At 64.9% G+C, this 27,886-nt stretch overlaps 1 protein-coding gene across 3 annotated transcripts in view; it reads right to left on the bottom strand.

Annotated features, from left to right (window-relative positions):
* Positions 1–1,662: 1,662 nt before the first annotated feature.
* Positions 1,663–27,886, bottom strand: part of KIF26A (kinesin family member 26A) — a 47,283-nt gene continuing 21,059 nt past the window's right edge. For 2 of the 3 annotated variants that reach the window (XM_087447835.1, XM_004434306.3), the window contains exons 4-16: positions 23,577–23,767; positions 16,316–16,505; positions 10,892–11,104; positions 10,184–10,277; positions 9,609–9,871; positions 9,305–9,488; positions 8,969–9,131; positions 8,472–8,634; positions 4,909–7,777; positions 3,854–4,059; positions 3,741–3,761; positions 3,206–3,356; positions 1,663–2,938 (exon numbers count right to left, since the gene is read on the bottom strand). In XM_087447835.1, coding sequence (XP_087303961.1) covers positions 2,757–2,938; positions 3,206–3,356; positions 3,741–3,761; positions 3,854–4,059; positions 4,909–7,777; positions 8,472–8,634; positions 8,969–9,131; positions 9,305–9,488; positions 9,609–9,871; positions 10,184–10,277; positions 10,892–11,104; positions 16,316–16,505; positions 23,577–23,767 — 4,890 coding nt within the window. In that variant the 3' untranslated portion in view covers positions 1,663–2,756. Of the gene's footprint in view, positions 3,357–3,740; positions 3,762–3,853; positions 4,060–4,908; positions 7,778–8,471; positions 8,635–8,968; positions 9,132–9,304; positions 9,489–9,608; positions 9,872–10,183; positions 10,278–10,891; positions 11,105–16,315; positions 16,506–23,576; positions 23,768–27,886 lie in introns of all 3 variants that reach the window. The other variant, XM_087447834.1, reaches the window with a different exon arrangement.

The raw sequence follows: 27,886 nt of genomic DNA on the forward strand, positions 1-27,886 counted from the left end.
GTCCTGAAAGGATCTATCTCCCCATCCCTCTTCAAGTCCCACCACACCCACCCCGACCCCCCAGACCCCCCTAAATTCAGTGACAGAGAAGCGGCCTTGGGTGGCATCTGGCTGAGTTCCCGCTGGGAGCCAGATCTGACCTCAGAACAGAGCGAGGGGGGTAGAGGGTCTGGGCCCCCGATGCCTCCTGTTCACATGTGACCCAATCCCAGGGGCTGTGGGCCCAAGTGCCATCAGCAGCAGAGAGCAAGGAGGCAGCCCTGGGCAGGTGGTTCCGTGTGGACGGCCCTGTGGCCTGACCCATGGGGGCCACACGGCCACGCAAAGGACCAGGCCTGTTCGAGGATGACAGGGAGGGTCCAGGGAGGCATTCTGCAAACTGTTAAATGCTGTCAATCTTGGACCTGCTTCTGCCTCCAGCCAGAAACTCCCTTGAGAAGAAGCCTTGCTCATTTGTTCATTCATTCGTTCATTCATTCAGCAAGTGCCACCTGAGGCCCCACTGGGGCCCAGCCCTGTGCCCAATGTGGGGGGTGCAGCAATGACTCAGACACCGCCCCATCCCCAAGGGATGGGAGACATCAAGGCTGGGAGACAGGCAGAGATCACACAAGGTGTGAGTGCCAGGTGGAGGGAGCCCGGGGCAGCGGGGCCACCAAGGAGGGGCCCCCACTCACCACTTGAGGGTGAGTCCCAGGCGTAGGGGCTGCAAAGGGCCCAACCAGCTGGGAGGCGCCATGGTGCCTGCACCAGAGCCCGGGGTGGGGGCACCCAGATGGGGTGGAGCAGCACCGGGGGTGCCCAGGCCAGGACCAGTTTGAGCACCTGGTGGAGCAGTGTGAGGCCAGCAGAAAGGTGCATGGTGGGGAGGGCGCACAGACGCAGCCTTCAGAGGATGGAGTGGGGACCCTGACACCCGAACAGAGAAGCTAATGGGTTCACCTGAGGACACGCTGAGTACAAGGGGCCCACAGGAGCCTGACAGAGACCAGGAGGCCACCAACGCCAGGTGAGGGACGGCCGGAGACGAGCCTAGTGGGCCCTGTCTCCCTCAAAGGGTCCAGGGGCTCTGGAGTTGACAGAGTCAGGGCCCAGTCCTGTAGGGATGAACCCTGACCCCAGCCCCAGAAAGAGGCTGGCCATGCTGAGTGGGGGCTCCTGCCAGCTCCGGGGTCCAGAGCCTTGACATGCCCACAGGGTGTCTGCTCGTCTGTCTCCTGGAAAGGCAGGCAGGGGGCAAAGGAAGGAGACCAAGAGTCTCCCAAGGGGTCAGCATCACTCCTGCCTCAATTTCCCCAGCTAACATAACCTCTGGGGAGGGGGCCAGGAGCTCACCAGAAAATACTATTTCCCATTAGCCCAGCCCCCGCTCCCCTGCCTCAGCCTCGGGACCCCCAGAGCTAGGCGACTCAAGACAGTGGCTTAGGAAAGGGGACAGAGAGGAAATGGGGGTTTGAACCCCAGCCCTGCAGGAGACACCTCCTCCCAGGGTCGGTCCCCTCGCCTGCAAGGCGCGTCCCTGCAGGGTGTGTGGGCAGAGGCGAGTCCCCTGCTGTCCACGAAGCCCTCAGATCACGTGGTCGCGTCCCTCCTACACCCTGCGGCCCCCTCGCCCCAGGACCCTCGGAGGACAGCACGCCCAGTGAACTCAGGAGCCACGTGAACAATCGGTGCATCTTTTATTCACAAATAAAAGTTGTAACAAGATGTTATCTACACATTTGTACAAAGGTTTGGACGCCCCTAGAAAATGCACAACGGTCAGAAAAGAGAGCCCGTCGTGCCAGGGACACCACCCACGTCGACAGGCTCACCCCTGGTCTGCATTTGGCAAGAAGTGCCCCCCCGCGGATCCCCACCCTGCCCAGGGTGGCCCCCAGAAAGAGCCCGGCGTGAGGGACACATTCCATAGAAAACCGTAAAAACATAGATCATTTGTCTTCAAATTCCCACTGCAAATACCGCATGTATAGGCAAATGATATAAAAATAAGAGCCTAACAGAACCTTACAAAACCCCTACCCCCCATGTCCCGTGTGTGTTGGTTTGTTTTGTTTTTTGCATGTGGTTTTGGTAAGAATTCCTGCCGTGGAAGAAGGAGCCGTGTGCCTGCGGCTCAGCCCTTGGGCGCTGCCCTCCCGGTGGCCTCAGGACAGAGCGGGTCCGCGGGAAGGGAGGGTCAGCCACCTTGCCCGAGAGACCCCGCTGGCGCGACCTGTGGAGAACTGCACGCAGACTGGGGTCTGGAGACCACTAAGGCGGGCCCTGCCGAGAGGAAACAGCGGTAAAGGAAAAGTAATCCTGAATCCTAACGTAGAATCCAGCCAGGCTGGCTGCTACATGACACTGCTTGGCTGTAAAGAAGGCGAGATCAGATCCAACATGGCGGGCTCCAGCCGGCACCCGGTCGGCCACAGCCACCGCCAGGCCGCGGCCCCGAGCACACCGTCTGCTGGTGTCTCGAGTCCTTAGCACCAAACGCAAAAAGGACAGAAGTCCAATCCGGTTAAAGGCACTTGTGTTGCTGTCTGGGTGGCAACTGTCTCCCCGTCTCATGCACACTCACTTCCTCTGTCCAAGCCACTGGGCCCGCCCCTCTCCTCTCTCACGCTCCATCGCCTCTGAGACGCCGGGTCCCGCACCGGACCCCGCACCGGACCCTCTGCATCCTCGTCCCTCCAACCCCCACCACATCCTCGCTCCATCCACGTCGCATCCTCACACCCCTGCACGTCCCCACCCCCCAGTCCCCAGTCTCAGACGTCCACCTCCTGCGGCCCCGGGGTGGCAGCAGGAGTGGTGACACTGATGTCGAAGCAGGTGACCATCATGACGTGGGCCTTGCACAGGTTCACGCACTGCTCCAGGGCGGCCGTGGCACGCTCCAGGGCCACCAGGTACTCAGCAGACTCCGGTTCCAGCTCTGGGTCCACCTCGACTGGGGAGGGACAGCAGACCCGGGTCAGGCCCGGGGTCCCCGCAGGGCTGAGGAAATGCTTCTCTCCCCTCCCGGCTTCCAGGTCCCTGTCTGGGCCAAGAAAGGAAGGGTCCCTGCCCCATGTTAAGGAGAACAGCTGAGTTCTAGGAAGGAAGCGGCTGGCCTGGGGGCACACAGAGAGTAGGCAGAAAGGTCTGGGGTCCTGCAAGCCTGTGCGTCCCCGGGGTGGGGGTCTCACTACTCCAGTCAGCAGGGGTGGGGACTCACACTGCTCCAGCCAGCGGCCGGGCTCCACCATCAGCCGGCCCTGGGTCTCGGCCAGCTCCTCGCAGAGGTGCCCGTGCTTGGCCTGCACCTCTCGAAGCCGCTGCTGCCTGCGCTCAGCCAGCCGCAGCTTTGCACTGACGCACACCAGGCCCTGGGCAGCAGGGGACGGACAGAGGGTGGGCTCAGGCACGGAGGACAACCCGCTCCCCAGGGGCTCCCAGCACCCCAGCCTTGGTCAGGAGCCTCCCTCCACTCTCCAGACCTGTGAGGTGCACAGTGGGGCCTCAAAGGCAGGCAGGGGTAGGACCTAGGCCCACAGGGCAGGGCTCTCACCAGGTGCTCCCACAGCAGCCTGCTGGTGCCCGTCTGAAACCTGTGCCCAGGATGGGTGAGCAAGGCGGCAGGAAGCCCCCACCTGGTGCAACTCCCGGGGACCATGGCGGTGGTCCCAGGACCCCTCCAGCCACCCACTCTCTGCACAAGGGTGACATCGGGGACCACCACGGGCTCAGGGCTAGGCAGGGATGGTCCCTACCTTCTCCACATCCTGAAAGGGCTGTGGACAAAAGGAGAAGGTGAGGTCAGCAGGCTGCCCGGCTGCACCCCCAGGGGCCCACCCACCATCCCAGGGGCTCCCGCCACCCTGACCTCAGCTGGGTCCTCCCTTGGGGGTGGGCGGTGCCGCTGCAGGCGCTCCACGTCGTCAATCTCATACACCTTGATCTCAAAGGGCTCCTTCAGCGAGCCGGCTAGGGGCGGGGGTAGGTCCACCCACTGCCCGGGGAGGCTGGGCTTGCGGCCCAGGGCGGCGGTGTCGGGCAGCGGGGCCGGGATCAGCCGTCTCCGCTGCAGACCTGGAACAGTGAGCCGGGCGCTGGGTGAGCGGAAGCCAGAGACCGGCCCCAGGCCCAGCCCCTGGCCAGGGTCCTGACAGGGAGAGAGCATGGGGCCCAATCCAGAAATCCTCAGTCTAGCGCCCAGCCTGGGGTCCCGGCCAGCCCTGCCTCTGTCCCCAGCCACTACCAGCCACCTCTCTCCTGGAGACAGCCCTCCGACACCCCAATTTGCCACGCCACGTCCTAACTCCCAGCACTCCCTTGCTCCCACTGCCCCCTCGACTGCCTCCTGAGCCAGACGCGCAGGCCCTCACTGGCCCCACGTAGGCCTCCTGCTTTTCTACCTCAGCTTGGCCCCCCGAGTGCGCCTCCCCCTCCCACACATCAGCCAGTGGCCGAATCCCCCAACCACACACCACGTGAGGAACTGGCCCACCCCACCTGGATCCCCAGAGACAGAGGGTCCAGAGGATGGGGGCAGGAGCAGCCCTGGTGGGGGGCTTCCAGGCAGCTGGGCACTAGCCCAGGAGAGCACCAGGCTTGGAGCCCCCAACCCAAATCCTCTCCCGGCTCCCCACACCCCATCAGGGGGACTCATGAGGGCCCACCATTGCCAGCCTGCTCTGACAGGGATGGGGACCAGCCTCTGGGGCACTGTGTGGATCAGAGAAGAGCACACAGTGGCTGTGCTTATAAACTGTAGAAGGTTATACACATCTATACACTGAAAACTCCCAGGCACCTTTGTAAAACTGGCAAGGGTCATATGTATCTGGGGTCAATGAAGGTCGTGCCCAGCTGTCAAGCGCCTCACAGACTTATAAACTGTAGAGGGCTGTGCCCAAGGAAGGCTGGTGCCACACCCACCTGTGGCCCTCTTCTTGGGGGACTTGAGGCTGCGGGAGCGGGCCCCTGGAGAGGCAGCGCCGCTGTCACTCATGGAGTCCGGGGCGGAGGAGGCACTGCCGGTGGCCTCACTGTCACGCATCATGCTCTCATAGCCGCTGCTGCCACCGCTGTGGTAGAAGAGGGCAGTGCGGCCCATGGCGGGCGGGAGCTCCCCGCTCAGCACGCTGCTGTTGTCGCTGCCGTGCCCGCTGCTGTAGCGCTGGGGCCGCCGAGGCGCTGTCACCTTGCTGTAGGGGGAGGGCAGCGCCGGGCCCGCAGGGGGCCGCTCCTCACCCACGTTCACGCCACTGTCATTGCCGCTGTCTGAGTCGGCCGAGCCCCACGAGGGGCCACCCCTGCCGGATGCTCCACCAGCCGCCAACTCGTTGACACGGCTGTGGGCGGCCCGGAAGGCCTGTTTGGTGCCCATGATGGTGCCCCGGCTGGCCTTGGCCCCGACACCAGGCACTGCACGTGGGGCCACCCTGGGACCTGTCACAGTGCCACCGGGGGTCCTGCCCGCCGCAGGGGCCAGTGGCTTCACCGAAGCACCCAGAGCCCTCGACCCACCAGCCACTGGGTTTCGGCCCTTGCCCCCACCGGCTGGGGGCTTGGGGACCCCTATGACCTTGGCCAAGCTGCCCCTACAGGCAGGAGCGGGTCCGGGCGTGGGGCTGGTGGGCGGAACACCCAACCTGGGCACGGCCCGGGCTGGCCTCCCAGGGGCTTCCCTTCCCTTGCCGCTGCCGTGCGCCAGGCCCTCACATCGCTCCAGAGACCCGTGGGTGGCAGGACGGTATGTTGCCTCTGCCTTGCTGGACCGGGCCTTTAGGCTAGACGTGGCCCTGGGGACAGAGTGGTCGGCCCGGCTGCTGGGCCTGGCGTCCTCCTCCCCTCGGAGGAGGGCAGCAGCCCCAGCCCGAGAAAGGCCCACGGCCTGGGGAGGGGCCAGCACCGGGCTGTTCTTGTGCTCCAGGCTGGACTTGCGCACAGGTGGGGCCGGGGGGGCCACCCCACCAGGCCTCGGGAAGAGGCTCCCCTTGGGACCCACACTCTTCTTGCTGCTGGGGGCAGCCTTCGGACTGCCCAAGCAGGCCACAGCCTCGGCCAGGGAGTCCCCGCAGGATGTAGTGGGCGTGGTCACACCCAGGGTGGTGGCCCCCCTCCGCAGCAGCGGTGGGATCTGAGCCACAGCCTCGGGCCTGTGGGCCACCCTGGCTGCCACCTCACAGCCGTCCACCACCCTCCGGGCACAAGCCAGCATCGGGGCCTGACCAGGGGCTCTGCTGGCAGAGGCCACCTGGAATGGGCCACATTCATCTGCTCGGAGCAGCCAGGGGTCCTCGAATAGGCCTCCGGGGCCAGGTGGGCTCGGAGCCAGGTGAGCGCAGCCCGCACGACTGGCCGTTGAGGTAGTCCTCAGTTTCCGGGGAAGGCTGGAGTGGATCGTTTGTGCTGGGGCTGCCCCCCGTGGAGACACAACCTGGGGCTCCCTGCCAGGTCGAGCGGTGGCTGCTGCAGCCGGGTCCGCAGGATGAGGACTCCGGGGTGGGGCGGGACTGTCCGGTCTGTTGTTCTCTGAGAACCGAGAGCTGCCATCCTCTAGGGAGCTATCCAGTCTCGGGGGGCCCAGAGGCCCTACTGGAGAGTCAGGGCTGAAAGGGTCCGGGCTGGCCCGCGAGGGAGGCTGTGGCGTGGGGCCGCGGCTGTCGGCCGTGCAGACGCTGACTTCACTGAGCCAGGAGCTGATGGAGGAGCCGTGACTGCCGCCAGCCCAGCCCGCCCCCTCCAGCGGTGCGCCGGGGGCCTGCGAGGTGTACGCGTCGAACTCATCATTGATGCTGCTGATGATGCTGACTGGCCTCGAACCCGAGGCCAGGGCCTGCAGGGAGCAGTCACTGCCAAAGCTGGCCAGGCTGGCAGGGCGCCCGGGGCCGGCAAGCCCACCCAGGGACAGCTCCTCCACCACTGTGAACACCAGCTCGTCCTCGCCGTTGAGCTCCACGGGCTGCTGCAAGGTCACCGTGGTGGTCAGCAGGCCCCGCTCCAGACAGCGGCCACGTGCAGAGGGGCGGGGGCAGCCCGTCTGCCCGCTCATGCCCACAGGGGGCGTCCGTACCACACCGTCGGCCCCCCCTCCCCCAGGCTCCTCGGGGGCTCTGCCAGCTTCTTGCTGCCGAGGCGGCGGAGGGGCCGGACTGGGCAGTGGCCTCCTGCCTCCACCTCCCGTGGCCTTGTCCAGCACGGGCAGCTCAGGCCTGGTGCTGCCCTCCTCCTTCTGGTCGCTGCCTGCCTTCGAGGGCTCCGGGGCACTCCGGTGGGTGTCTGGGCCAGGGCTGTCTCGAGGCGTGCTGGCGGCCATCAGGGAGCCCACAGCCTTCCTGGGGGCCGTGGCCTCAGGCGGCGAGGGTTTCCTGTCCCCGCGGGCTGGGCTGGCCTGGGCTCCTCCGGCGCCGCCCGGGCCTCCCGAGGGGACCTCGCTGCCGTCAATGCACTCCAGCCGCTCCTGCAGCTCCGCGAAGGTGCTGCAGCGGAAGTGGTCGGCATCACGGGGGCCCTCAGAGGGCCGGCGGCGGCTCAGCGCGGGGATGATGGGCACGAAGTCGGGCGGCCCCTCGCTGTCGGTGAGCTCACGGTCTGACAGCGCTGCCCCACCAGGCCCCACGTAGATGACCGTGTCGCAGGACTGCTCGCTGCTGGACGAGTAGTCGGGGTCGCCGGGCGAGCTGGGGTCCAGGTGGTCAGGGTCCGGGGCCACGGCTCGGGGGTGGAATGGACGCAGGTGCGGGGGGCGGCGGGTGTGGCCTTCCTCGCAGGAGCTGTCCCCACCCGAGGAGCTGGACGCATACTAGGGGCAGAGCAGGTCCAGGTGAGCAGCCGGTCCCCCACGGAGCCCCTCTTTCCCCCAAACCCCACAGCCGCACATGCTGTACTCCAGGGAAGGAGACGACAGCAGCGCCACCAACCACGTCCCACCAGGCACCGGAACAGCACTGAGGGTCTTAGATACTGAACATAACTGAGTTTCTCAGGACTTGCAAGGAAACAGCATTAAGCTGACCCACAGGGAGGTGAGAACGCGCCACAGCCACACAGCCCGTAACTGCAAACCCAGGACTCAGACCCAGGTCCATCCGACCCCAAGGCGCCCCTCATTCCACCCTCCGGCCCCACCAAGGCCTCCCAGGGAGTGAGTGCCCTGCTGCTTGGCGCCAGGGGGACCAGGGCCAGCAGGGTCACAGGCCGTGGATATCCTGCCAGGCTGTCCTGAGCGCAGGCCCAGCCCTGGGCCGAGCAGACAAAGGCCTGGCAACCACAAGGCCTCCTCGCAAGCAGTTCCAGTTCTGCTCGGGGCATCCGGGCGACCTGGGGCGCAGCTCCCTGCCTCCTCCGGGCAGGGCCTTGTGGGCACCGCCCCGTGACCCCAGGGCACACAGGGAGTCCGAGCAGGGCTGGGTGTCTGGCTCCCCCACCATGCCGGGCAGGGGCCCAAGACCCTGGGGGCCCTAGGGGTGGGAGGGGCAGGTAGGAGATGAACCAACCTTGACCTTCTTCCTGCGCAGGCGGTGGACACGGGCTGCCAGCTGCAGGGTGCTGAGTGTCTCGGCGTGGTGGGCAGGCGCATCTGAGACGTGGGTGATCATGGTGGCATGGCAGCTGGTGGTGGCCAGGGACTCCCGCAGCAGCATGGTGAGCCTGTGCTCCCTGGGGGCCAACGGGGAGCTCAGAGGCGGGGGCCCAGGAGGGATGTCAGGGCGGGGGGCTGGGCATGGAGGGCTGCAGGGCTGGAGGGAGGGAGTCCTCTGCAGGACCAGGGCCATGCCTGGAGCGCCACGGTCAGGTCTGGCATCCACCTCTGTCCCCGCACCCTGGGCACCAGGACCCCCTCAGCCCTCGGGCAGTGAGGCCCGTCAGGTGGTAGAGAAACAAAGAACCAAAGAGCTCAGGAGCCACAGACACACCGGACGTGCCTGACACACATTCGGCAGGCTCCCCAGGGGCCACACGGCCAGTGCCTGCCGTGGAGCGCACCACTCACCTGTAGGGCACGTGCTTGGCTCCACTGACCAAGGCCAAGATGACACTGCCCAAGGCCGACAGGGACAGACACAGGGGGCCTCCGGGGGCCTCCCCACCCCTGCCAGGCACCCCCTCACAGCTGCCCAGGTCAATGAGGTGCAGGCGGCTGCGGCCTCCGGACACTGAAACCAGAGGGCAGGCAGGTGAGGGTGCGGCCGCAGGGCACCCAGACCCTGCCCACGGCCTCCCCCCAGGGGACTCCCCCGGGGCACAGCCCTGCTGAGAGGGTGGGCAGGCCTGACCCCCAGCATGCACAGCCCCTGCGCCAGGCGCCGGGCACGAGGCCGACACCTACTGCCTCCCCGGCCGCACTTCTCCATGCGGTACTGGTAGACATGCAGCGTGAAGAGCACGTGCGAGCTGCGCCGGGCGTCCTCGCTGCAGCCGGCCCGGCTGGTGCTGCGGGCGGCCAGGGCCGCGTCCAGGTAGAAGGCCGCCTTCTCAGCCGTGGGCGCCCGCAGCTCGCTCTGGTTCTGGAGCTGGGGACGGGCGGGGGACAGCGCCTCAGTGGCTCAGGGCTGAGCTGCAGCCCCCCGCCCACATTCCCAAGGCCACCCTCACAGCCCCCCAAGACCGCCAGCCCCTGCTCCCAAGCGTACCTGCGCCCCACAGACAGGGTCCTCCCGCAGGTACACGCCCGGAGACGGGGCATCCTGGAGGCTGCCGGAGGCCACCTCGGCCAGCAGGTCCCGCAGGCTCTCGTCCCGGCCGCACACCTCCACAGCCGAGACGCGGACTGAGAAGCGGGTGCCCGTCTTCTCCTTGCGCTCGTCAATGAGCCTGAAGAGCCAGGAGATGGCACAGGGCACGATGCCCAGGCTCTGGGGCGAGCTGTCCTTCCCGATCATGGTGTATGACTTGCCTGGGGGCACGCAGGCAGTCAGCGCCCACCCCTCACTCACGGTGACAAGAGCCTAGCCAGCCCCAGCAGCCGCCTGCCTGGCCCTGCCCGGGGTCCTCAGGGCCAACCTTGGGCCACTGAGACCCCAGGGGCCTCCTCCGATCTGCTCCAACGCCCGCTGCCTCCCAGGCCTGCAGGATTTTGGCTTCCTCTCCACGACCCCCCACCCCATGTGCCCACCCACCGCCCATATGAGATATGCCATATCCCCCTTCGCCACCCAGAAACGCAGCCCAGCGACTGCAGAGAGGGAACGATGGGGAGGTTGCTTACCAAGGTTTGTGTGGCCGAAGGAAAAAATGCAGCCATCAGCCCCACTGACCACTGACTGGAGCACATCGGCCACTGTCCCCGAGCAGACCTCGGCCTGGGGAAGGGGCACAGAGAGTCAGGCAGGCTCAGCCAGGCCCAGCCACCCGCGGTGTCTCTCTGTCCCCATCACACGCAGGTGGCCAGCTCAGAGGGAGGCCAGGCTGACACACACAGGACCGAGGACACAGCGATCTCCACATGCACACAGATGGACACACACCACACACGCAGCATGAGCTGGCCAGACACATGGCTGACTGAGAGGCACGCGCAGCACACACGTGCACACACAGAAGTCCCACTGCCACGGCGGACACACCCTGGACACAGACCACACCACGAACATGGTGTCGGCACACACAGGAGGCACAGAGGAGCATCCCGGTGCTCATATACATCCAGTGCTCAGAGAGCTCCCACGGAGGTGGGCTCCAAAAAACCAGGCGCTTCCCGGGAAACAGGGCCAGAGAACCAGGCCAGGAGCTGGGTGGAGATACCGGAGGGCCGCAGAGACCGCCGAGGAAGCGAGATGCAGCAGGCCTGCCCTGCGCTGTTCGGACGCTCCCGCACCTCCTCCCTCCTCACTCGGCACAGAAGCAAGCACAGGTCCGACCCATGGTCCTGAGCAGGCAGCCGCCCCAGGGCCCCCAGGCGGCCCGCCGCCCTCACCTGCTCCGAGTCCTGGGGGAAGACAGCATCGAAGGCAAACATCTTGGGAACCGCAGCAGTGGTGGCGCGTCGGGGGCCCGCGCTGCCCGGGGGCCCGGCAGCCGGGTCGTAGAGGGTGACTTGCTTCTTCCGTGGGTCCGCCTTCAGGAAGGACGTGGCCTCGGCCGAGCGCTGGGCCCCCTGCGCTGGCCAGATCCGCAGCATGACCTTCACCTGGGGAGCGGGCAGGAGCGGGCATCTGAGCAGCTGCCAGCCGCCCAGCCGCCCAGCCGCCCAGCCGGCCGCTAATCACAGGGCGGGAGGAGCCTCGCGCAAGTTGGGACAGCGGGCCAGGCCCTGGCATGGGTCCACACCGCAGGAATGCGCACGCCACACCCCAGCTCCAGGCCGGAGCGGATCCCATATGAGGTCAGTAAGGCAGGGAGAGCAAGGCCCAGAGGAGAGGCTGGCAGGGTGCAGAGCAAGTCAGCACAGGACGGGGGGCAGGGCCCGGGGGAGCACAGGGAGGGGTGGACAGGATGGGGGACAGGACAAGGGAAGGACAGGACAGAGGACAGAGGACAGGACAGAGGACACAGGACACAGGACAGGACAGAAGACAGGACAGAAGACAGAGGACAGAGGACAGAGGGAAAGACAGAAGACAGGACAGAGGACAGGACAGAGGACAGAACAGAAGACAGAGGACAGGACAGAGGACAGAGGAGAGGACAGAACAGAGGACAGAGGAGAGGACAGAGGACAGAGAACAGAGGACAGGACAGAGGACAGGACAGGGGACAGGACAGAGGGCAGGACAGGGGACAGGACAGAGGGCAGAACAGAGGGCAGGACAGGGGACAGGACAGGGGACAGGACAGAGGGCAGGACAGAGGGCAGGACAGGGGACAGGACAGGGGACAGGACAGGGGGCAGGACAGGGGACAGGACAGAGGGCAGGACAGAGGGCAGGACAGGGGACAGGACAGAGGGCAGGACAGGGGGCAAGACAGGGGACAGGACAGAGGGCAGGATAGAGGGCAGGACAGGGGAGAGGACAGGGGTCAGGACAGAGGGCAGGACACGGGGCAGGACAGGGGACAGGACGGGACAGGACAGGGGACAGGACAGAGGGCAGGACAGAGGGCAGGACAGAGGACAGGACAGGACACAGGACAGGACACGACAGGACAGAGGACAGGACAGACGACAGGACAGAGGACAGGACAGGGGAGGTCAGGAGGGGGAGGCAGGCCTGGACGCCCCAGTGGGCAGAGACACAAGCCCAGGGGCTGTACCCCAGTGCACCCCACCAGCCCTGGACCTGAGGTCCCTCCACACCCCCTTGCTGACTCCAATACAGAGCCGGGCAGCAAGGGGGCCGAGCCCAAAGGCACAGAGGCTTTGAGAGGAGAATCACCCCACACACGCACACCCACAGCTCTGCCCGCTTCCCTGGGTGGAGCGGCCATCACAGTGACCCCCAGACCCCCGCCACCCTGAGGTCGACTGTCTCGCTCATGTCACACAGCCTGAGAGCAGTTCTCTTGAAATCCCAAACCCCAGATCTGGAGAAAGGGAATGAGAGGGGCACACAGAGCGGGGCAGCGAGACCCAGCCCACCCTGGAAAGGGAGGAGCCGCAGCCCCACCGCCCCAACAGGGCCCCTCCTCAGAGCCCCAGGCCCGCAGGCTCGTCTGTGGGTGTGTTCCCCACACCTGATGGGGAGGGAAAGAGCTGCCTCAGAGCCCAGCCCTCCCTGCGGCCCCCCAGCTCCTGACTCCGCCGGCCAGGCTCAGTAAACTGTAATGTGCAGCTCCAAGGACTGGGCTCCAAGGGCAATGGTAGGAGGACACAGGTCCCACAGCGCGGTCCACTCCCAGCCAAGAGACGAGGGAAGAGTCCCCCACGCCCCAGCCCCCCAGAGGGCTCTGTGCAGCCTCCCCTCCTCCAGGGAGCCCCTTCCTCCCACTCCCAGCCTGGAAGGGAGACAGGAGTCTGTGGACAGGGAACAAATGGCGCAAAAGGGGGACCGGCCTGAGGCCAGTGATGCCCTGGGGGAGAAACTGGGGGGTCGGGTGCATCCGACCCCAGAGCCACTGGAAGCCAAACTCTCAAAACCCCGTGTCCTGGCAGGAATCCGGGTCAGCAGAAGGCCAGAGGGAATCCTATTAGAGTGAGAGGCGGGAGGAAGAGGAAATAGTAATCCCACCAGGAAAAGACCTAATTCTGAAACCCAGGGCCTGGCCATGGAGAGATTGAGGCGGGATGGGGGGCAGAGGACGGGGACCAGGGGTCGGGGGCACAGAGCAAGCAGGATGAGGATGCTCTGAGCTCAGGGGCCGGCAGGCGACCAGGCGGCCTCTGCTCCTGTGTGTCCCCAAAGCACAAAAACAGGTGCCAAACCATGGCCCCAGGCGCATGCAGCTCCAGAAGACCCGGCTTCCCGGGCTGGACCACCAGCCCCGACACCCTCGATGGAACAGAAGGCTCAGTGGGGAGGGGGGCCGGGAACCACGACACAAGAGCCCCAAGCAAGCTGCACTGCAGACACCCCAAAACCTGCACCGAGAACGAACAGCCCGGAGCACAGCTTGTGCATGGCCGTGGGTGCTATGGGGCGGGCTCTGACCCAGGTGAGCCCCCTAAATTAGGGCCCCTCCTGGGAGAAGGCACCGGACTCCAGTTTCTGCTGGAAGACACCACCATCCACTCTCGGATGAAAGCTCCGATTGCTCCACTACAGTGTAAATCAAATCACCAGACTCATCTCAGAGCCAATATTTTTCACGGGTTTAATTGTAAGTGACAGATACATAACGCCGGCAAAATTGGTTTACCGTGGGGTAGTTCGCACGAGGCGCCATCTACTCCCCTTGGGCTCGTGGCAAATTGACATGCAAAATCGCTCCCGAGGAAGGAGTGTGGCGTTCTCCGGGGAGCTGCCTCGTAAAGAAACACTTTTCTATTGCACTCCTCCGAACTGGGGCTCCATCAGGCGAGAATCGATTCTCTTATTCCCCGATGACATGAACAAAACTATTTCATTTCCAAACGCCACTGCCAAGCAGACGAAAATGTGCACTTTCCAGTAATTTTTGGCAATTTTTTTTCAGCGTGAACTCTCAGCCACATCAGGAGCCAAATGGGTTCTGCAGATTGGAGAGGACTCCTGGGCAGGGAAGAGGCCCCCCGAGGAGCCTGCCATGGGGCTCTCGCAGGAAACGCCACCGGTGCTGCTGATGGGCTGCGATATTAGTCCCCACCAGGGACCCACAGGCTGGCGGGGAGGGGACAGAGTGGGGCCACCACAGGGACATCGGCCATCCAGCCTGCCCCACGCACCCCGTCCTGGCTAAACACACAGGCCATTGTCTGTGAGAACCTAGTCATTACCGCAGGGAACCACAGGGTCTTCTCAGAAGACAAGCACATCAAGTCGCTCCCCCTAAATGTTCAGATATTACAAAGCCCCGCTGAATAGCTGCAGGTAGGGAAAAAACACGTTTTGCATAAAAAAGGGCCTCCATGCCTAAGAGCGAGGGGGGAGGGGCGCCGTTTAGCACCCACCGCGAAGGGGATGTCTTTTTTAATACCACGAGATGATGAATTCTCTTAAGTAGCACATTAATGTCAGGAACAGAGCATAATCTAACTTCTTTTCTGTGACAGTATTAAATGCTTTTCAGGAGGCATTTCTGACTATGCGACATTCGTGCAAATAACATCCAGGGAGCAGGGAGGGGGCCCTGGGGGTGGGCAGTGAGAGGACTGGTGGCCATAGGCCCCTGGGTGACTGGGGTGGAGGAGGCAGTCAGCCACAGGGAGAAGGGAGGAGGCCCCACCCCGGAACCCCTCGGGAGCCTGGCCCCAGGAGAAGGTGTGGAGGCCAGCTGGTGCCCTAAGAAACACAGTAGAAAACAGGAGTCCGCGCTGCAATGCTCCTCAACCCTCCAGCGCCCCCCTGAGAGGTGGACACTATTCCCACCCCACACCCCTGTCTGCAGATGGAGAAGCCCAGATGGTACAGACAGGCCAGTGGCCACGTCAAGGTCAGAGTCAGGCCGGGTCTGCTCTGTCCGGTGTGCAGTGTCTGCCCACTGGCCCTGGCACTTCTGTGTCCACAGCCGGGCGGGCTGAGGTTCCCCACTCTAGCAACTCCCAGGCCACACCGATGCTGTGCAGCTTCTCAGGGGCCACAAGGGTCTCCGTCTCAGGGAGGGAGAGCTCAGGAGGCCCCGCGTGGGGGTGACGGAGAGCACCCGTTGCCATGACTCAAAGGTAAAGCCGGTGCTCACCGTGCCGCAGAGGGGGAGGCCCCAGACAGAGGGACTGACCTTCAGGGCGTGTGGGGGTAGGGCTGGGGTGGGGGTCTGTGGAGCGGCTGGGGGTGACGTGCAGGAGACCCTCTGCAAGTGAATCCAACCCCTCTGCATTCTGCAAATGCAGAAGCCCCCTGAGGTGTGTCCAGGGCTGGGCAGAGGGGAGAAGGCAGGCTGAGCCCAGGGGAGCATGGAGCCCGTCCCACCACAGGGTTGAGCCTCTGGGCGCTGGAGAGGCTGGGCCTGTGCCTGGGTGGTTGGCAGGCCAGGGCCACCCCTACCCCACCATCACAGGCGGGCACCTGGGAGGGGCCAGCAGACAGCAGAGTGGACAAAGGTCAGGGAAAAGCGCTCGGGTGCACAGTCAGGGTCGGAGTCCAATCCTCACCCCATCACTGTGCCTTGGTCTCCCCACCCTCAGTGGGCACAGAGCCCACCTCACGAGAGGGGCTCCTGAACCCAAGTGCTCACACAGTTCCCACACGTGCAGGGCTCCGATGCAGGTCACAAGTAACCCAGACGGGCCAGGACGAAAACCCGGCCTCAGTGAAAGGCCACGGGAGCCAAGGGGAGCCAGGAGCCAGCCAGCATGTTCTGTGACCACGCAAGGCCCTTCAGCCTCTGGGCCTTGGTTTCCCCATCTGAACCAAGGTGGGGGCCTAAATCAACCACCACACGTTCCCCGTTTCCCCGTGGCGGGCTGTGGCTGGGATCTGCCTGGACTATGGAGAGCTGAGGGGTCCCCACCCTTGCCCCCCAGCCCCACCTGAGGGCAGCACCCCAACATAGACGAGGCAAGGGGGGTCCTGGGGTCAGACGCAGCCCCCAGTCCCCGGAAACCCTGGCTGTCCCGCCCAGCACTGAGACCAGCATGTGCCCCTGGGACCCCACCCATTTCCTGTAGCCCCATCACAGTCTCCCAGGCTCCCTGCCACCACCTTGCACCAGCAAGGAGGGCCTGGGCCTCAGTCTCCCCATCTGTACCCTGCTGACCACCCTTGTCCACCCTGGGAGAAGGAAGCCAGATCCCTCCATCTCCTGCACCCCCTCCCCGCACCTGCTCAGACACCCTGGCCTCCTCCCAGCCCCTCCAGGGTTGCCCCCACATCAGGGCTGGGCCTACCTTTCCGACACTGCTGGGGTTTTCCTTGGCCTTGGAGGCGGCCCTGAGCAGGCAGGGGGGCACAGGGGGCGGCCACAGCTGCAGGACCCCGCTGAAGTCCGTGGGGTAGGTGGAGGCACCTCGGGGGGTGGGGGCTGGTGGCGGGTGGGGCTTCTTGCGCTTGGAGGCCAGGCTGAGCTTCTGGGCGGCCCTGGGGAGGGGAGGAGAGGTGGGCGGGGGGGCGCTCAGAGCTGTCCCTGTCACCCGTCCAGCCCTAAATGCTGCATAGCCCACACTTCATTTCTCCCCCAGCCAAGTAGGGGCCCCTGGGGCCGAGGCCACCATGTCCAGTCCCTGGCAGCTAAGCTCAGCACAGGGACCTGGCGCAGCCCGGCCAGGTGACAGACAGACAGACATGGGTCCCTGTGCCCCTCTCTGAATCCTGCGCCCAGCGCATCCTCTTCCCACCAACCTCCACCTGCCCTGCGTCAACCTAGCAGCTGCTGTGGGACCAGATGGCACGTGCTAGGGTTAACCACTCACAGGCTGAGTGACCCAGGCACACTGACTTTGTCTCTGTGCCTCAGTTTCCCATCTCTAACACGGGACGACGTGACCAACAGAGGCCCTCATGTGCGGCCCTGATGAGCACATGCATTCAAGGCCCCCGGCACATGCCAGCACACAGGAGACGCTCAATAAACGCTGAAGTCGTCCAATACCCTCCCCACACACCTGGGTGCCCTCGCTAAGGCCCTGGAACCTACTGGAGATGCCATTCCGGCTGCCTCGGCCTCGGCTCCTGGCGGCCACTCAGCCCAGTGAGGCACCTCCAGCGAAGCCCTGGGTGTCCCTCCCCACCTCACCCCTCCTCAGCCTGGCACTGGAGCCCTGGTGATGTGGCCCTGCCACCCTGCAGCATCCCCAGGACCTGCAGACCCACAGTCCGCCCCAGACCACCTGGGGTCTAACCCACCCGCGAGGGGATTCTGGAGCATGTTTGAGAACCACTGTTCTGGACTCCTAGGGGACCCTCGACACACATGCTTACACACACACACACACACACACACACACACACACTGTGGGCCCAGCACACTCCTGGGCCTTGGCTCCCATGACCCTGGTGCCAGGCCTCCCCGCAGGGGCCCTCGCAGCCCTCCAGCACGTCTGCCTGCTGCACTGAGTCCGAGTCGGCTCGGCATGCACCCCCCAGAACCCCTACCACAGACTGTGGGCCACCATGGCTGCCCTGCACCCACCCCACGCCTCCAGCAGGTGACACCTGGTGACACAGATGTGAAAAGACACACCCCCAGTGCCCAGATGGCCTGGGCCTCAGTCACCCCCTTCACACGGTGGAGTCCCTGGTGAAAGGTGCTGGAGGCCATGCCGCCAGCTCGGGGCAGGGCCGGAAGGACCTGCCCACCAGGCTGGATCTCTCCCGCATCCTACAGCGCCCGCCCTCCTCCCTAAGCCCCCGGCCTCTCCATCTGTTTGTCCTCCTCAAAAGGACCCCAACAGAAGGGACGGCACTGCCGGGCAGCGCAGCCCCTCAGCCCGCCTCCCGCGCGGCGAGACCGACCACGGCGTTTTGCTAACTCCTCTCATCTTTAATAGGAGTTGCCCTTTAAGAGACCCCAGGGACAGCTTCCCTCCTAGTGAGGTGTCATCGAGAAAAATAAAAGTAATCTACGATGCGTGGCAGATCCTTAATAGAGCTGTGGTGGCGGCGGCTGCGCCGGTGCGCGCCTGGGCGGGGCGGGGCAGGGTGGGGTAAGGGTCCGTGAGCGGAACCCACGAGCCGCCCGGAAGGAGGACAGACCACGGGGCGCGGGGAGCCCGCAGCCGGGGCCTCGGGTTCTCTGGCCACAAGCAGACCGCGGGCAGCGGTGGCGTCCACATCCCAGGCAGGGCCTTGCGTCTAAGACCCTCCGACCTCACAGGGCATCATGAGCGTTAACCCAATTCCCACCTGAGCCCACGTGTTTGTAAACCTGGAAATGTCCCTGCAGAAGAGCCCCCGGTTCCTCTCTGCTGAGGACCATGCAGCCAATCAGGGCAGGCCGGAGGCTGCCAGCACGGCCTGAGCGCAGGGTGAGGAGGCCAGAGGGGAGAGGGGTGGGGCCCAACCCAAACTGCAGTGTGACGGTCTCGGGCTGGCAGAGGGACCAGGCAGACCTGGGCAGAGACCGGGGGAGTCCAGGGCCATTTCATCAGAGCCTCCCCTCACAGCTCCTCCTGTCCCACTCACCACCCACCCTGGAATTCAACCACAACCACGGTGTGGGAAGGAGCTGCAGCCCCACCCCACGTGCCTGGCACTGCCCCCAGGGCTGGGACGACCCGGGAGGGTGGAGCTCCACGGGTGCAGGTGGGAAGCCCCTGGGCCCACCCGGGCGGGGCGGGGCAGGCTGGAAAAGGCCAAGCAGGGCCCGGGGTCCTGAGTGGTGCCTGTAACGGTCAGGAGGCCCCGTGGACTCCTTTCCCATCTGTAAATGAGTGCACTGGGGCTGTTCCCAGGACTTCAGGAAAGGGCAGCACACAGGGGCCCCCGCACTAGAGGATGTCAGCGGGGCCCTCAAGTTGATGAGAGGGGTCAGCAGATGGCCATGGCCCAGCCATGCCCCCACACACAGCGGCTCCCTGCCCCTCCCTAGGTCGGGCGGGATCAACCGGGGACCCCGAGGCTGTGGGGGCAAGGCACCCTGAACCCACACCCCCAAGCTTCAAGGGGATATAGAGGCCGGGGAGGGCCCATGGCCAACGGGTGGGGCACTGGGGGCCCCAGTGCAACATCGGCTGGAACCTCCCATCTGCAGAGGCCACGACCACAGGACAGTGCTTCACCCCATGGGTCACACACGCAAGGCCACAGACAGCTCTGCATCCTCCGTGACCCTCTCAGGAGCCAGGGGCATACAGCACTGACCTCAGCCCTGCCCCAGGTCACCCTCAGGACCCCAGCAGTGGAGCATGGGCAGGTGTCCTCCCCACTGGACACACCCAGGTCCTGCCTGGACAGACGCTGGGCCCGGCACCCTCGGAGGTCCTGCCTGCCCCAGGAACCTGGAATATTATTGGCCCTGTGGTCTGACCTAACTCGGGGTGCCCCCTCCTCCCTCCTGGCCCGCCCAGCCCTCCAGGCCCCAGCTCTCCGGGCCTCACCTCACCACGGTGACTCAAATGCACATCCCTGCGCACTCACAAGGCCCCAGGACGGGCACTCTCTCTTTTGACGAAACCCGGGCCCGTGAAACTGGGACAAACCTGCAGCCACTTGGCTACTGCACCTCGGCTCACATGGCCCAGGGCAGGATGGCCTTGGGGGGCCAGGCCTGCCCTCCAGGGCCCCAGTCTTCTAGGGGCACAGACCTGGTTTCTGAGCAGTGGGGGTAGAGATAGCAGGGGCAGGGGGAGTGACGCCAGACCTCGTAGAGGCTAAGGGAACACACGGGCACCAGGCTTAGGACCACAAACGCCCACTGTGTGGTTTGGGGGGGGCTCGAGGAGGGACTTGCAAGGTGAGGCATGCTGGGAGGTGAGACCCGAAGGGAGGTGTGGGCAAGTCGGAGGGCCTGGCTCTGAAGGGAAGACGTGGAAAAGCAGGAACTTCACCTGCACACACAGCCCTCCTCACCCTCAGAGGACACCTCCTCCAGGAAGCCCACCCTGATGCCCCCAAGCTGGGCTTCCCCAGACCCTGTGCCTCCTGCTACTAGAGGAACCACTCCCTGCCCTGAGACCCGGTTTACACAGCAATGCCCCACCAGGCAGGGGCTCGGGAAGGCAGGTGTTTGCCAAGCCTGGGTCTGGAACACAGGAGAAGCTCAGAACATGGCCGTGTGTGAGTGAGTGGGCTCCTCAAACATCCCTCGGAGCCACCACCCTCTCACCATAACCCCAGAGGCCTTTCCCGGCTCGCTGGCCCTGGTCATCGATTCATGTAAACGGAAAAGGAAACATTTTGCTTTTTTACAAAGAAAAATTGCCTCTTCCAAACAAGAAGGTAATTTCACAGGCAGTTGGCCTTGATGGCGAGGCCCTTGATTACCCCAAGGAGACACACAGGCCTGTTCCGAAGCGTGTGGGGGTCAGTTACGGCCAACCCAGGGCTTCCTAGCTGGGCCGTGACGAGGCTGGTGGACCCGGCCGTGCCCCATGCCCCCACCCCGCATCTACCCTGGGAGCTGCCCTCCACAGGCCCTGAGAGCCCCCCGGATCTGCCTACCGGGGGCCCAGGAGTGCAGTACCGCTAAGGGGGCCTTAGACCCCTGAGGCCAGGGACGAAGGTCCCAGGGGCCCTGACCCCTGACCCCTGCCATGGTCAGCATTTTCCACGTCACCTGGGAACTTCATGCAGATACTGCGGGCTCCCTCGGCCCCCCTGCAGGTGAGGGACACCTCTCTGCAGAGCCTCCTGCTCTGGGGCCCAGCTAGAGCACCGCGCGCCTCTGGGCAGTACCCAGCTGGTTCCGGACCTCTGCTGGGGGCCAGGCCTGACTTCCAGAGGCTGGGCATCCATGCAGACACCGGGGTAGGGGCTCCACTGAGGCTGCAATGGGGTGGGAGGTACCTACGAGTGCAGTGGGGTGCCCTGGCCCCGAAGGAACCCCCTATCTCCCCCTACCCTGCGCCTGCCAAGGAGACTCCCAGCATCTTCTCAAGGCATCTAGATTCAGAGTCCAGGAGGGGACCCCCAGAAAGGCCCAGAAGAGCAGGCAGGAGAGAGCGCTAATGGAGGCATCTCAGAGGAGGGAGACTGCAGAGCGGGGAGAGGGAGGGCTCCGCAAGGGGGAGTCAAGGTCACCAGCGCCTCCAGAGAAAATGGAATTACAGGCGCCCGGCCCACACAGCCGGCCTTTCAGAACTCGGTGGGAGTTGGCACGCTGAACTCAGTTACGGCCCACTCAGGCCCAGCTGAGGGGTGCAGGGCCCCAGGCCTCACCCCTGTGCTCCATGCCCCATAAGTGTTAACAAGGCCCTGGGCACCCAGGCACCAAAGAAGCACTCCCACCTCAGCTCCCCTGCACGGAGGCGAGGAGCTCAGAGGTCGTCTCGAGGACCCAGGAAGGCCCTGGCGAGTGCCCGCCGCAGGGAGCGCTCAGGGACCAACGGAGAACCCAAACTCCTAACGCCCCCCCCCAGTCTGCCTCCACTTGGGAAACGCCAGACTCCTACTCAACCCTCAAAGCCCACCTCCGTGGCCCACAGCACCATGGACAGCACTCTGCTCTGCCCCTTCACAGATTCTAAGCTACCATTAAAGGCTGTCTCCAGGCACCCCCTCTCTGACTAGCTGGAAACTTCCAAGGGGCAGGGATGGGCTGCGGTCAGCTCTGCCCCTCTAGGTCCCCAGCAAGGGGTGGAGGTGGGAGCACAGAACATACACTCAGCACGTGCCTGAAGCCCCAGGGGGTGGGGTTCAGCAGCTCCACGTCTCTTGGGGACTCTGGACAAGCCCCTTCCCTCTCTGAGCCACAGCCCCCCACTCACAAAACAAAGGGGTGGATGTACGGCTGCAGGGCACCCCAGCTCTCCCCAAGGGTTCAGGGCATGCAGCCCCAAAGAGCAGATGGCTCCGGCCCCAGTCAGGCACAAGCTCAGGGCGGTGTTCCCACCCACCCCAACCCGGCCCACAAGCCTTCAGGAAGCCTCTGCGACTCGGGGCGTCCAACAGGCTGGAAGTAATGGCAGCCGGCAGCGCGCACCCCCCAGCCCACCGACCCCAAGCTCGTTTCTATGGTAACTTCCCAAGGTCAGCAGCAGCCCTGCGCCGCTGGAGACAAAAGGCGGCCGGCGCGCACTCTGCCGGCCACGGGGTCGCTAATGAGCCGGTGTGGCCCCCAGACCTCGAGCCCCTGAAGCTGTTCTAACTATTCCCCAGGTCCCAGGCCTGGAATCCGCCTGCAAGTTCGGCCGATGGAGGCGGCGCTGCCCAAAGCCTGGGGGCAGACTACGGGGCGGGACAGGCCCAGCTGCCCGGGTGTGCCCCTCTCCCCCATACGGGGCTCCTGAGGGTCCCAGCCGGGCTCTCTGCACCTAACCGTGGCGGTGGGCCGTGCTGCGCTGCGACAGGTGCAGTGCTCACCAGCCCAGCGCCCTGACAACGTCCCCACGGCCATCGCATGCCCCGTCACTCCCCAGTCAGGCCACGCAGCCCGTCCCCCCAGCCTCTCTGGTACGGCGCCCTGCTCCTACCTGCCCGGCCGTGCACGATTCACGGACAAGCGTTTCAGTGCCCGCCGGGCTGCTAACGGGACGGGGACCCTGGCCGGGCCTGCCTTTACCGCTCGTGACTGCCATTATGTCCCACAATCCACAGTCCTCGCACCACCCCAGCCTGTCTGCAGAGCCCAGGGCCTGCCTGGAGGGGCTGCTCCCCACCGGCCGGGGCGGGAAGAGACCCCTGCACCCACACACCACTCCCCCCTCCGCAGCTTTGCCACTCAGTCCCTTGCCTGATCGGCCTCGTCCTCACCAGGACCTGGTGCCTGTGGGGACACGGCTGGGCATCCCGGGGACCAGCAAGCCCAGGGCTCCAGTCACCCCTGCACCCCAGAGCTCAGGCCTGGGACAGGGACCCACTCGGCTCCTGGCTGACGGCGGAGCTGGACCAAACAACGTGAGCACAGCTATCGCTACGGAATGTGCCGGCAGCCCCCAGGGAGGGGGAGGGCGACGGGTCGGGGTGCAGCCTGCCCTCCAGGACTCCCTCCTAGTGCACCCCACCCTCCTCCATCGCCCAGGGGCGCCCCCTCGGCCCCGTTCTGCTCAGGAGCTGCCCTGAGGCCTGCGTCAGCTCTGTGGCCCCAGCGCGCTGGCCCAGGGCAGGCCCCGGGACAGCAACGGCTGAGCGTCCTCACACTGGACAAGCCCATCCTCGGTGCTCCACAGACATCAGCCCGCTGCACCTCACGCAACTCTGAGAGGGCCACCTGACAGGTGAGGAAACTGAGGCACGGAGAGGTTATGTGACTTGTCCAAGGCTGCACAGCTCAGAAAGGGCAGAGACTAGGTTCAAACCCTGTCCTTGGCTGATCCCACCCCTGGAGCGAGAGGCCTCCACCAGCCACGCCGTGGACGTGGTGGGAGGCCAGCCAGCCCATCAGCTGTGAGCTGCCCAGCAGCAGCGCCCCCCACAGCTCCTCTTCAGCTCGACTCAGCGGCAGCGAGGCCACGGCTCTCCCAGGGACGGCCCGCAGGCCATGTAGGCCAGGAGCCGGGGTCCTAGGCACCCCCCACTGTACCCGTCCACACCGAGAAGCCCAAGAGGACGCACCTGACGAAGAAGGAGGCCGCAGCCGATGGGCCCGTGGAGCCCCCCGCCGGGCTGCCTGGGGCTGGGGTGACCAGGGCCGCCGTGCAGGCCCCACCACGGCCCCACGTCTTCGGCACACCATCAGGGCCCACGCTGTGGGGGCCATCTCGGACCGTGTCTGCCACTGCGACCGCGGCCACCGCCGCTTCAGCCTGGAGGGAAGGAAGGAGCCGCGTGAGGAACAGACGCCCACCACCTCAGGCATCAGGGAGCGGAGGGGGGCAGGCCCGTGCACCCCGAGCCCCAGCACGTGGGGCCCGTGCTCACAGGACCCTGCACGCTCATGTGCACGGTCTGCCCAGCAAGGCCCCGTGGAGGAGAGGTGGACACGGGGGGCCGCCAGGCAACCTGACCTTCCAGCCCCTCCCCCATCGAGTACCAGAAATGCAGTGACTACAGTGGTGAAGACAGATGGACAGGGACCCCCGTGCCCCGCACCGCCAGGCCGTCATCCACTGGGAGCACCCAGAGGCACAATTAGAGAAGACCCCACAATAAATATTTGTCACAAACACTAAGTGTCCCGTGCATGATAATGTATGATGTCCCCATCATCTGAAATACTACTCTGGCATTTCCAACTAATTAGCTAAAATAAATTCCAGAAAGGGAGACAGCCTCATTATGAAGCACAAATGTAATTAAATGCTCCCCAGGACAGCGCCAGGAAACCCGAGATCCAGCCACCGTACATTACGTTCATGTGCACGTGTTGGGCCCCGGACCCCCAGCCAGACCCGGCCCTGGAGTGGGTGACGTGGCCCCTGGTGGGGGAGGGAGGCAGCCTGCCTCAGCCTAGCCACCCCCAGTCCTCGCCCCTTCCCCAAGGGCCCCCTGTCCCCAGGCTGCATGGCTCCCCAGCACCGCAGCCTGGTCCCTGCGGCCCCTGGCTCCACTGGGCCCGAGAACTGTCCACAGCCACTGCCCGAGGCATCCTCTGTGCTTGGCCTGGCAGAGGACTGGGGTCCTCGTGCCGAGAGGACATGGGCCTGTCTGGTGACCTCACAGGTAAGAAGCCCAGGCGGCAGCCACACTCTGGAGGGCCCAGTGTCCTTGGAGTCTCCCAAGTGACACGGCCAGAGGCCAGCGTGGCACTTCAGCAGACTAAAGGACCGTGGGCCCCAGGAGGAATGTTCTGGAAGGACACCCTGCCACCTCAGGACAGCATCCCTCCTCACCACAGCAGAGGATCTTGCCCTGCCCAGCCCATGGTCAGCCCCAAATCCTTCTTGGGAGACAGTAAAACAAAGTCTGCAAAGGAAGTTCAGAGAGAGCCCCAAACCTCAGGCTGGATGAAAGCCAAGTGGCCCCACTCAGCCCCTGGGGCACCAGAAATTCCCCCAGGGCTGTGAGAAGGACAGGTCAGTAGCAGAGAAGAGTGAACCTGGAACAGCCCAAGCCCTCACTGGGCATTGTGCCAGCATACCATGCCCTGCCACCTGCCTATAGGGCAGGAACTCCTATGCATCCTTCAGAGCCCAGCCCAGCCAGCCCTCTCTTTCTCCAGGTCACTCCCTGCAGCCATCCCAGGTGCCCTGACGCAGCCTCCCGCAGCCCTCAGACCCCTCTTCAGCCTCTCCCAGTCTGTCTAGTGCTTCTAAGCCACAGAGTAACAGGGTGATGCTCAACCATTCAGCACCGTATCCTCCCATTCCACCAGCTTTCATGAGCACCCAGTGCATGCTGGGAGGCCCCTAGAAGGTGCCTACCACACCCACCTGGCCTCCTCCACACCCCTGTGTCTGGCACCTCGCCCGGCACACAGGAGGTGTTCCACATTATCTGTCCTCCAGAAGCACACGGCCTGGCGGGACACAGACGCGAGACAGACAGAACCCACGGCCAGGAGATGGGCCCTATGCCCGAGGAAAATGCCCACGGGATCAGAGGGGGCACCAGCTCACGGGGAACCTTCTGGAAGGAGGGTCAGCCAGGCCTAGACCTGGGCAATGAGAACAAGAAGCTGCTCCTTTTCCAGGTGGCTGCGGAAGCTCAAGGCAAATGTGTGAAGGACGCAGGGCAGCCCAGAGCTCCTGGACGACCTGGATATCCGTCCCCGGGGTTACGGTATGTGACTGTCCCTCCCCTCGAACATGAATACTTTCTTATCACTTAACCTACACGCTCCCTATGAAAGATCTAAACTCCTGTGTCGAAGCAGAGTGGTGCAGGAATGAACTGGAAAGTTACGTCGCATCAATGTCGACCACCAGGGCCCGAACTCCTCAGAGCAGAGCTGGGTTTAGCTGAGCACCACTGGGTGCCGCAGCCAGCAGCCCAGGGCCAGGCGCTCCTGGGGGGCCGGGGCAGGGGGTGCAGCACCCGCAGCCCCCCTGGCCCCCACACGAGCTCCAACCAGCCCCGTGACAGCTCTGCCGCAGGGCCCACGCCCAGCAGCCCAGGCCAGGCCCAATCACCCTGTTCAGTGAGGCATCCTGGACAGCAGGGGACAGAGGATGGGGGTTCACGGGGGGGGCAGAACTGCTGCACCACAGCCCTCCACGCCTCTCCACCTACCCCCACAGGGCCCGAGCCACCCCACCATCTCATGCCAGCATCTCCTCCTCCAGCAGGAATGTTCTGGCACCACCCGGAGACACGGCAGGCCGCCCAGCATGCCTGCTGCCGGCCGCGCCCCCCACACTGACCTGTCTCGGGGGTCCCGCACGCACCTTGGCTCCACCATCCCATGAGCTGCCGAGACCATCGGGATGGCCACTGCCGATGCCTGCCAGAAGGAGAACCCGGGCATGCCAAAAGAAGCCAGAGGGGACGGGAGGGGAGGGCAGCGGGAGGGAAGACCACAACACGGGGACAGAAGAAAGGGGGGCAAGGGGTGGGCGGGCAGCCAAACAGAAAACGTGACGCAGGCGCCAGAACAGCAACGAAAGAAAAGCGTGAAGAGAGGAGAGCGTGAGGAGGGCCACAGCATCCCGCGAGGCCTCCAGAACCGAAACTGCAGAGCCTGCTTAGGCAGAAGCCTCCTCAGGTCAGCCAGCATGGGGTCTGTCTTCAGAAGGTGCCGGCTGCGGGCGCCGGGATGCCACGGAACACAGGAAACGCCAAGTTAACCCATTTCTTAGGAACCTTCCAGGCCTGAACTCTCTATCTGTACGATTCTGGCATGCAGGACAGCGTTCACTAGCTCCTCAGGATAAACACCTCACTGGGGGCTGTTTCGTGCCGAAAGGTCCCCGGTGAGGGCAACGGGAGCAGAGGGCTGAGGGGCGGCCAGGGCTGAATCTTGCAGACACAGTCTCAACCCTGCGTGGGGCACGGGTGGCATCGCTCAGTGGGCGTGTGCCAGCCACCAGGGCCTCCGTGGGACTGACCCGCCTGCCCCCTCAAAGCCTGGTCGCCCAGAGGGCCCCCGGCTGGGAATGCCCCACCCCCTGCGGGTGCCTCGTCCCGCTCCCTCATCACAGAAGCAGCTGCACCCCAGCCTCAAGCGGAGGAAGGGCCGTCCTGTCTAACCTCCACGCCGCGAGTGGGCAAACAGGCCGGGAGGGGGCACCAGCCATGCATCAGGTCAGAGAGCCAGGCCACAACCCAGTCAAAGCTCCCTCCACCCCAGACCATTCCAGCCAAGTCCCTGAGGCTCCACCAGGGACCCCGCCAGGGCTCTTGGGGAGGGGGGAGGCAAGCAAGCTGGCACAGAGGCAGCAGGAGCAACGTCCCTAAGCTGGTGCCACGGAACCTCTGTGGACAGAGGGAAACCCTGGCTCCTCCCAGGCCTCCACCGAGAGGACCCCACCTCACACTTTGTACATCAAAGCGGTGGACAGCACCTCCTCCAGGACTCCCAGTCCAGGCCAGGCCTCCACTGGCCCAGCCCCCATGGCCCGCCAGGAACCCACTGCTCCAGGGCTCCTCCCTGGACTGTGAGCCCCAGGACCCCAGGTAGGTCTGGCCTGTGCCCGCAGGACCCGGGACGGTTTGCACAGGCTCCGCTGGCCTGGATCCGAAGCAGCAGCACCGTCCACCCGTGTCACTCAGCCCCGCCCTCGGCCACCCCTCTGGGCATGTCTACCGTGCCACCTCTGGCCTACCACGGGGTCAGGAGGCCAGAGGCTCGGTCCCATGGCGTCTGGCTGTAAAACAAGTACAGGTGTCCCATCAGCATCTGACAGGCACTCAGTCGGCATCAGGGAGACACGCTGTGGTTCATGGCCGGGCCCCAGGCCCTGGCAGCCCGGGTGGAATAGACCAGGGCCGGGGAGCCAGTGGCCCCGTGGCTGCTGCCCAGGGCTCTCAGGGCAGCTGGGGTGGGT

This window comes from Ceratotherium simum, chromosome 24, assembly GCF_057802395.1.
Source record: "Ceratotherium simum simum isolate JZ-2026a chromosome 24, ASM5780239v1, whole genome shotgun sequence".
NCBI classification, from domain to species: Eukaryota; Metazoa; Chordata; class Mammalia; order Perissodactyla; family Rhinocerotidae; genus Ceratotherium; species Ceratotherium simum.